General features: G+C 35.8%; 1 protein-coding gene across 2 annotated transcripts in view; it reads right to left on the reverse strand.

Annotated features, from left to right (window-relative positions):
• Positions 1 to 1,264: 1,264 nt before the first annotated feature.
• Positions 1,265 to 9,622, reverse strand: part of Hsph1 (heat shock protein family H (Hsp110) member 1) — a 25,182-nt gene continuing 16,824 nt past the window's right edge. For both annotated transcript variants that reach the window (XM_010623881.2, XM_010623882.3), the window contains exons 14-19: positions 7,367 to 7,504; positions 5,849 to 5,974; positions 4,014 to 4,121; positions 3,793 to 3,912; positions 3,171 to 3,332; positions 1,265 to 2,146 (exon numbers count right to left, since the gene is read on the reverse strand). In XM_010623881.2, coding sequence (XP_010622183.1) covers positions 1,940 to 2,146; positions 3,171 to 3,332; positions 3,793 to 3,912; positions 4,014 to 4,121; positions 5,849 to 5,974; positions 7,367 to 7,504 — 861 coding nt within the window. In that variant the 3' untranslated portion in view covers positions 1,265 to 1,939. The remainder of the gene's footprint in view (positions 2,147 to 3,170; positions 3,333 to 3,792; positions 3,913 to 4,013; positions 4,122 to 5,848; positions 5,975 to 7,366; positions 7,505 to 9,622) is intronic.

A 9,622-nucleotide genomic window follows, 5' to 3' on the forward strand; every position in this document is an offset into this window, starting at 1 on the left:
AAATATAACATTTAATGAAGACTAATTCAGGCCAGACATCTGATGCTTCCTCAATTATCAACAGGTTTTATTTTGGGATTAAAGGGGAAACCGTCTTCTCATTTTCTTAAAAACCATACCTTTATATATTATGATTTGGATTTTAAATATCCCCGAAAGGCTATGTGTTGAGGGCCTAGAAACCAGAGGGGGAGCTGAATTTCCAGGAAGTGGGGGACAAGTGGAAGGAAACTAGGTCTTTGAGGCAAGCCCTTTAAGGGGCTATGGGGACTATCAGGACCTTGGACTCTGCTGTCTGCTTTCTGGCTCCCATGAGGTAGGCACTTTCCTTTGCCACACAGCTCCACACTGTGAGGTACGGCCTTCACCACAGGCCAGGAGTTGAGGGCAGAGCCTTGGCTTGAAACCTGTCAAGAATCTTTAATGTTTGACGTAATCATCTAAATATCACAAATGAAAGTGTATAATTAGCAATTTACGAAAAGCAGGCAAATTTTAAAATTTAATGTCAGACATACAAATGACCAGTTATTTGATTTAGGGATATGAGCTGTAAAATATGAACTGAGTTGGGGGTTTCTTTTCTCAACTGATACTTCAGTGTCATGTTGTAAATTCCTAAACCTCACGCCAGGCTTCATAGGCTGCCTTGAAGATTACTCTGTGTGACGGATGGACTTGGTAGTTGTCCTGTAGTGAGACTGGGTGGTTAAAAGATTAACTCCCACTGAGGACGCATCAGCCTAATGGAAGCAGCATACAGTCACTGTGCATAGCAAGGTCATCTATCCAAAGTGTGTGGTGTCTCTTCCCACTCCTGCTTCCCATGGTGTTCAGTTTTGTCCTGAGAAAATACTAGGCAGATCACTGTAGCGTAATTTAGAAAGGCAAAAACACCTAAATCCACCAATAGTGGGACTGGCTAAAATATTTTTAAGTATGTCCTTATAATGGAATTCATAAAAGCTGTGAAGTTGTAACTCTGGATTATGCTTACTGATCATTTCCCTGTGTCTATAGCTTTCAAAAGCAGCCTGTAACACTAACATAACCACACCCATCACGGGGGTCGGGGGAGGCTAAAAAGATCTAACATTATTAGATGTTAGATGGGAAAAACCCAGGGTGGTGAAATTTTAACTTATATTCACTTTTCTTTCAGAAATGATTTTCATTTAGAAATCACATTAAATTCAATTTTTGCTACAATAATTCTTACTCCTTCCACCTAACCCAATTTTTAAGTCAGTGACGAGATCAACAGTTTAGAAATGACACCATAGGATGAACTTTATTTTAAAGCTCATAAAATTTTCACAATCAGTTACAACAGGATAAACATTTCTTCCATTTCACACCTTCACGTCACAATGTACTGTGCAGTAAGAGATAATTTTAGTTTTGTTCTGCATGCTGCTAACACATCTGACTAGCTTTTGTTTTACTCACTGAATTTTTAATATGAAAGCAAAATCATTCTATTAGACAGAATTTTTGAAAGCCCTTATGAAATCAGACTTAGTCTTGTTTATAAACATCCACACCCACACACATGCTGAAATGGAGAGCAAAATGCAAGAAAACTACCTTGGCAATAACAAATACTTCAAGATTTTAATCATAGCCCTCTTAAGCAAGCTGTAGTTCGTTTCTCCAAAAGACAAAAGTCAATTTCATCCTCAGTGATACAAATGGTAATACTGCACAGAAGCTTAGTATGAATTCACAATTCCACAGGAATCTGAAGGTTACCAAGGCAATTTTCCCTTTTAGGATCATAAAGACTACAGACTTAAGCTTTATTCTTTTTCTATATAATACACAAAATGTCAGACATCCTTAAAAAAGAAAATATAAATAGTCTCAGTATGTTATGTAGAACCACGTACTATGGCAAAAATATTTCATTAATTGAAGAAATAAGCCAATTTAGTATCATCTAGTCGAGGTCCATATTAACAGAACTCTTCTCATTAGGGTAACATTCACCATTCTGATGTGGAGTTTCAGCACCGAAATTACTTTTGCCTTCTAATTCTTCTTCTTTTTTATCAATATTTGGGCCATTTGGAGTTCTTTCCAGTTTGGGTGATTCGATTTTTGGTTTGGGTTGTGTTACAACAGGCTCACAAACATTGTTCAATTCCTAAGAATACAAAACTGGTCATTAGATTAACTCAGGTCATCCAGTTCACTTTCAACTACTTCCCCACATACATGACCTGGTATTTTTCTACCAACTCCAAATATATGTAAAAAAAATTCCACTTTCATTATACTTGTCCAAAACCATAGCTTGAAGCCTCATTAAAAGAAGAATTAATTTTCTTATGATGCATCAGGAGTTTGCTAAGTACTTACAAGTACAGTAAGTCCCAACTTACGAATGAGTTCTATTCTGGGAGAACATTTCTAAGTCAGATTCATTCATAATTCTGGCAAAGCAAATCTTACATGAACCTTGTGAAAATTCGCAACTCAAATGGGGAATAACTGTATTATTAAAGGATAAAACCGTGATTCCCCCTTGGAGAAGCAAATGGCTTAGAAAGGTTAAGTAACTTCAGATAAGGACAACTAGTGAGGCAAAGGGCTGGAATTTAAGTTTATAACCCAAAGCTTTAACAGCCCAGTTTTCCTCAAATGTAATGAATACATTTGAATATTATTCCAGATAAAAAGCATTTGCTTTGTTTTTCTTCCCCACTTTCTTCATGAAACACAAATGCAGCAAGGCTTTCCTTAAGAAAACACCAGTCTGGGTCCTCTCCACAGCCCAGCATTTCCTCTTCCTTTTGCCCTGCTTTTTTGTCCCATGGCACTTCACATCACCATACAACAAATACTTTTTGTGCTGGTCTCTCTCCGCTGACAGTGAACTGAGTTCCACAGTTCATTGAATATCTGTACATTCAATGGACAAACAATGTACACTAAATGTTTGATCCCTCAACAACTGCTGGCAAATGACAGGGGTTATAGCAAACATACTGCTAAAATGAATGGATGAACATAAAATTTAACAAATTTAAGAGATCTTCTACATTTTAATACAATATAAGTCAGTCTTAGTAAGATTTACAGGAAGAATTGCTACATTTTAGGCTCAAATGACTTCACGATGGGTCCATAAGAGAACCCAGTAGTAAATATGAGACATCAGCACTCACCTTGATTTTTGCTTGTATTTCATGAGCACGTACAACTGGATCTTGATCAAGACTCCTTTTAGCCTGAGCATTCATGACATTATTCATCCACTCCATCACTTCATTAACAGACTTCTCAACCTTTTTCATTTCAGACTCATCAATATGGTTATATTTCTCATCCTAAACAGAAAAACCAGACTTTTATGTGACATCTGATTTCACCCAACTTTCCAATAAGTTCAACTTTGTTTCTAGTCTCAATATTAAAATTCCCTCTATTAAGAATATTTATTTTCAAGTGTAGGGACAGACACCTGTAATCTCAACACCCAGGAGGCTTAGGCAGGAAGATCACCATGGTTTGAGGTCAGCCTGGGCTACACAGTAAGGCCAGCTTGAACTGTCTCAAAAGCCAAAACCAGGGCCAGGGATTTAGCTCAGTGGCACCATACTTGCCGGCAATAAGGTCCTCAGTTCAATGACCAGTACCAATAAAACAAACAAAACAAAAACAAACAAACAAAAAACAAAACCAAACAAGTATTTATTCACTATGAAAATTTCAGCCTAAATGTTAGTTCTTTAAAATGTAGGCTAACCCCACCTCCACAAACACACTACGTATAAAAATATTAATTACTTTATTTCTGAAGTCAGCAGCTATCTTGGCATAGTGCTGCAGCCTTTGTCCCAGTTCTTCCAACATTTTCGGTCGTTCCTCAGCTTCTTGAAATCGGACTTTAACTGGAGTGCCAATTTTCTAAAATAAAATTAATATTTGTCATATTTTAAAAGCCTATAGTGTAAAACACAAGTACCACTTTTTAGGGGTTAAGTACCATGCTTTAGAGAAGAGCCTACCATTAAGTCTTCCAACTTGTCAACATATGCTTGTTTAGCCTGGTCCTCTCCTTCTTCATAGAGCCAGTCTTCTGTCTCTGTGAGGAGTCTCAAAAAATTCTGATGTTCCTTTATATAAAACATGACAAAGTTAGGGGAAATCTTACCTTAGAAGTTTTTACTACAAAACAGACATCTTAGAAATTCTAAACACCACGTAGCTAACCTCATCTGGAAAGGTAGTCTGCTTTGTTCTTTTCAAAAAAAATACCAACACTACTTATTAGCTTGCTCTATACCAATGATGGGGAACCTTTCAGAGTCCAAGTGTCAAACTGCAACCCCAAACCCACTTATTTATCTATGGCAGAGTACCAACTCTGCAATTAAGCTTGAATACTGAGGTTTTAGTTTAGAAAAACAACCCTGCATTAACATCTTTTGTCTTAAAAGAAAACACAATAACGTGTGCCATAAGTTTGCTACCACTGCAGTTCTATACAGTATTTCACAGAAGGGACTCACATGCTCTGTGGCTTCTCTGTCTGGCTACATAAGGATATTTGATTTTTTTTTTTTTTTTTTTTTGGAGACAGGGTCTCACTATGTAGTTGAGACTGACCTGGAACTCACTATGTAGCCCAGGCTGGTCTTGAACTCATAGCGATGCTCAGGCTTCGAGTGCTGGGATTACAGGCATGTGCCACCACACCCAGCGTATATTTGATTGTTTTTGATAAATTGCTCCTGGCTTACAATACTGCTAAGTATTACAATACTGTAATACAATAAAAATCCAACTTTGGGCAACCTGCACATAGAATGTTTTGGTTATGTAAGAGTAATTATCTTCCTATTCTCCAAAACAATTACAATTGAAGTTTCTATTCATTTCTACAAGAAAGAAATATTGATAAGGAAGCTACAGAAACTTCCAATCCTATCAGAGAACACAAGGTAAAAAACATTGCTATACAATTTGAATAATGTATGTATTTCTACACTAGCCTTGGGAGATCTAGCCTACTAGGTCTAGCCTACTTTATAACCTCAACCACAGGACCCAAGAAATGGCAGGGCAGGACTAAGGAACTTAAATACACTGCAAGGTAGCCCAAGAATCTTAGGACCACTACAGATTCCTAACTTAAATTTAAATGACCTTTAACTTCAGAATTAGTTCCTACACCAGCCTGAATTTTTATCTAGCCAATATTTTTTCAAGTTTTTAGCTGTACTTCTGAGATTTACTCAGAGCCATAGAGACTTTGTGGTAAGAAAAAGGGTACAGGAACAATGGTGCCTAATAACATTAGAATGACTGACTAAAAAGGCGCCACCAAATAAAGTAGTAACAGAAAGCTGCAAAGGGAGCAGCAGCATAAAAAACAAAACATAAAAGAAACTCTGAGGTCTTAGAAAATAAAGACTTTCTTATTTACCTTCCTAGCCTCCATAAGGAAGATGTCATAAACTCTTATATGTTCTCTATTTTTTTTTTGGTTTTTTGAGATAGGGTCTCACTATGTAGTGAGACTGACCTGGAACTCACTATGTAGTTGATCTCAAACTCACAGCAATCCTCCTGCCTCAGCCTCCCGAATACTGGGATTACAAGCATGTGCCACCACGCCTGGCCCATGCTCTCTCTTCGAAACGGTAAAAATTAAGTTATTGGGATAAACTAGAATAAAATAAAACTGCTCATCTCTAGTGATCCTCTCATCAATGACTTACTCAATTTCTATTTTCAAATTGTTTTAAATTACATAATCTAGTAGAAATGTAAATGTCAAATTTTATCATTAAGCATTTTATATAACACTATCTGAATAAAAAAGACCTGTAAAACATACCTGCTCACATATGAATTTTTCATATGGTCCGCATAGCTTGTCTCTGAACTCATACACATATTCCTCCACTGCATTTTTAGCATCATTTCTTTCTTTTTCTAATTTATCTTGCATTATCATCTTCCCCTGTCAAAGAACAAAAGTTTACTCTAGTTTAACTATAGTGTTAAAAAAAAAATTAATGATCATAAAAAATCAGCTCAAAGTCCCAATTTATACCTCATGAAGCTTTTCAAACTCTAGAACTCATTTTATAATACACATAATTTATTTTCTAACATATAACAGTAAATTACATAGTTTTCATATAAACCCACTGCCTTTTTTTTTTTTTTTTTTGGTACCAGGGATTGAACTCAGGTCCTTGCGCTTGCGAGGCAGGCACCGGAACCCCTGAGCTAAATCCCTGGCCACCACTGCTTTAATATAATTTTGTCTTCCTGTATGTAGCTGCATGTTTTTAAGATGTTGGGATTAACAATGGCCAAAGTGAAATGGTCAAACCACTTTACATCACCTTTAAAAAAAAGAAATACACTACAATTTATTGTTGAATTTCTAAGCACAATGTTCCCATCTCAGTAAAAGTGAGTATCAAGTACTTACTTTACCTATTAAGAATTTCATATCATTAAAAACACATTATCAAACCTAAAAAACTTTTTAACAACTACTTTGTGTGACCTGAATGCCTAGTGCTATATATATAATACATTATTATCCAGTTTCTTCATAAGAACTTGGGCAATTTTATACCACGCAGAACAATCTATGACAAACATTTCAAGTAAATACACAAAAAAATAACAAATCTTATAAACTGAACAATCCATTAGTTTTGGCTTTATCCTACCCCTAAAACTATATACAAGGGGTGATCACAATATATGCTAAATTTGAATATTTTATCATAATAAAAGACACATTGCCATGAATCCCTCTCAAAATACTGCCCCTTACTTTAAACACTTATTCTTGCCACTTGCAGAAGCAGCTGTGGAAATCCTCTTTCAGCCGTGTCTTTATGTAGTGAATGCTACGGCTGAGTGCTATCCAACGGAAAGGCAGATTCATAAAAACATGGTGTATCCTCAGCTACCTGAATCACTGTATGTAACCTCATCTGTCTTATTCACTGGCTGCTCTAGCTCCGTGCAACTTCTGGTCTTTCCCAAAGTCAAAATGGCCATGAAAGGTAAATGTTTTCAATCAATTTAGGACACTGAGTCAGCCATGACAGCACAACTAAACACACAAAAGAGGACTTCCAGATCTGTTTCACAAAGTGGCAAGAATGATGGGATAAATATGTCTGAATTGAGGAATGGATTAACAGCAATTTATCTCTTACTATAATACATTGTAAGAGTTAATGTGCACTATACTTTTTAATCACACCTCATAAGACTTGCAATATAAAAAATAGTATAGTCACATGTTTTGAAATACAGGACAGATATTAAAGAGGACCAAAGCAAAATGTACTACAAAAGAAAATCATGTGGTTCAATTACCTACCTCTGTCTCAATATACATGTTAAGAAGATCTTTCCCTAATTGCCAGACCAAGTTGGCTTCAATAGGCAGCTCAACATTCACCACCTTTATTTTGGGCTTTTTAGCTTCTGGAGGCTGGTCAACTTTCTTTTCATTTGCCTTAGGAAGAGGTGTTAAAAACAAAAAACAAAACAAAACACAACACAACAAAACAGAAACAAAAACAGAAACTCTTAATCCTTGAAAAACAGAACAAAAAATTATTATTTTTACTGATGACTTACACAAAAATAGAATCCTAAAGTCATCAGGTTTGAACTGCCTATAAAGCTCATCTAATTCATACTGCCCATTTTAAATAAGGGCTATAATTAACTCATATATGCCATATCTTCTGTCATGAACTCCTAAGGATACTTTATATTCACCTTGCCTTTTATTTTTATTTATTGGCCTTTCTAAACTTTCTAATCCCTTCAAGCATTTTGATTTCAAAGTCAAAATTTTCTAATTATACACACCTCTATAGTTTATAATTTGACAGTAACATAAACTTTAACCAAGATTAAAGATGTTAGGTTTAACATAATTCTAATCATTTATATTTTAGTCCATATATCCCAGTATTATGACTGCTTTAAATATAATTAGCACTACACTACCTTTTAAAACTTGTATCAAACTTGCAAATTAAAACAAATGACCACACACATATTACCCCTACTATCTTGCCTTTGAGTCATACCATTTCTCACACCAACTTTTCAAGGTAAAAAGAAATGAAATGTCTTTTTATTAAACAGGATGATGCAACAAATGGTTAACATAGATCTAAAAATCTGAAATGTTCCAAAATCTGAAACTTTCCAAGGACCAATATAATGTCTGCCACAGTGCAAAATTCCACAGCTAACCCCATGTGGTAAGTTAGGAACACTAAAAATACTATGTAAAATAACCTTTGGCCCATGTATGTAAAAAACAATAAATTTAGTACTTAGGGGTCTCTCAAGATATTTCATTCGGTGTATAAAATATTTCAACCCTCTTACCCACAATTCAAAAAAATTCTAGTCCCAACCATTTCAGTCTACTCAAAGTCTAGTTTATTCAAAGTTTTTCAAAATATATAAATATAGGGATAAAGAAGTTAAGTATTACTGTGGCCTTTAATTTTCCAAGGTTTTCTATATATTTCTGCTTCAGGTTCCTGAACTAATGACAACACAACTGAGGAAACCTAGAGCTGTATGACAGATTAGCAATAACCAAGGTATATATACTTCATGTACTGTGACTGATTAGGATGGTAAAAAGGGAACAGACTAGCCACTGAAACACAACAATCACTGCCACTGGATAATCTGAGTTGTAAACACTTTAATCAAAGAAACTAGCCCTAGACTGTCAATCACTTGACTAGAATGACAGAGATAGGACAAGAATGCATGTTTTCCAGATTTTTGTCTCACTGTTCCTTAGCAATTACATGTCTGCTAAATGCTACAAACTGTCTCACAGGCTGTGATCTATTCAGCCAGGCCACAATACCTATGTCTCTTTCCTTGGAGTGCTTATGCAACCCTCCAGTGAGCACAATCCACAAGAAAATGAATCAGAAGTTACCCATACCTAATAAAACACTAGTATACAACAGATGTGGCAGAACAAAATGAATGACAGTATGTGTAGATTATATTAGGGTAAGTCAGTGCAAAAGCTAAGCCAACTACTAACAAAACTGATACCACAAAAAGGCAATCCAAGATGGAACAGATGAGGAATGCTCCAAGGGAGTGGGTGATAATGTTTTAAAGGACTGAGAGACTAAGAGTCTCACCTATAATTAAGAATATGATATTGTACCCAATGTTATGTTCCTCATAAGTATTCATATTATCCACACAAATCAGTAACACTCCACCCAAAATCAAGGGGAGTAATGTTGAAATGAAGTAGCTATTTTTCTAAGTAACATCATAATGTAATTCTTACCAATAAGAAAAAAAGGTAGCTTTCAGAAATCAGTCAGAACCTACACCTCATATTAAGAGCCCCACAAAATTAATGAGGACACAGGCAAATTAAAAATTGGGAACTCTTGAGCTGGGCGTGGTGGAGCACTCCTGTAATCCCAGCACTTGGGAGGTTGAGGCAGGAGGATCGCTGTGAGTTCGAGATCAGCCTGGGTTACACAGTGAGTTCTAGGTCAGCCTCAACTACATAGTGAGACCTTGTCTCAAATAACCAAAAAAAAAAAAAAAAAAAAAAAAAAAA

The sequence above is a fragment of the Fukomys damarensis genome, unplaced genomic scaffold, assembly GCF_012274545.1.
Source record: "Fukomys damarensis isolate Sample0158 unplaced genomic scaffold, DMR_v1.0_HiC HiC_scaffold_38, whole genome shotgun sequence".
Classification (NCBI taxonomy): Eukaryota; Metazoa; Chordata; class Mammalia; order Rodentia; family Bathyergidae; genus Fukomys; species Fukomys damarensis.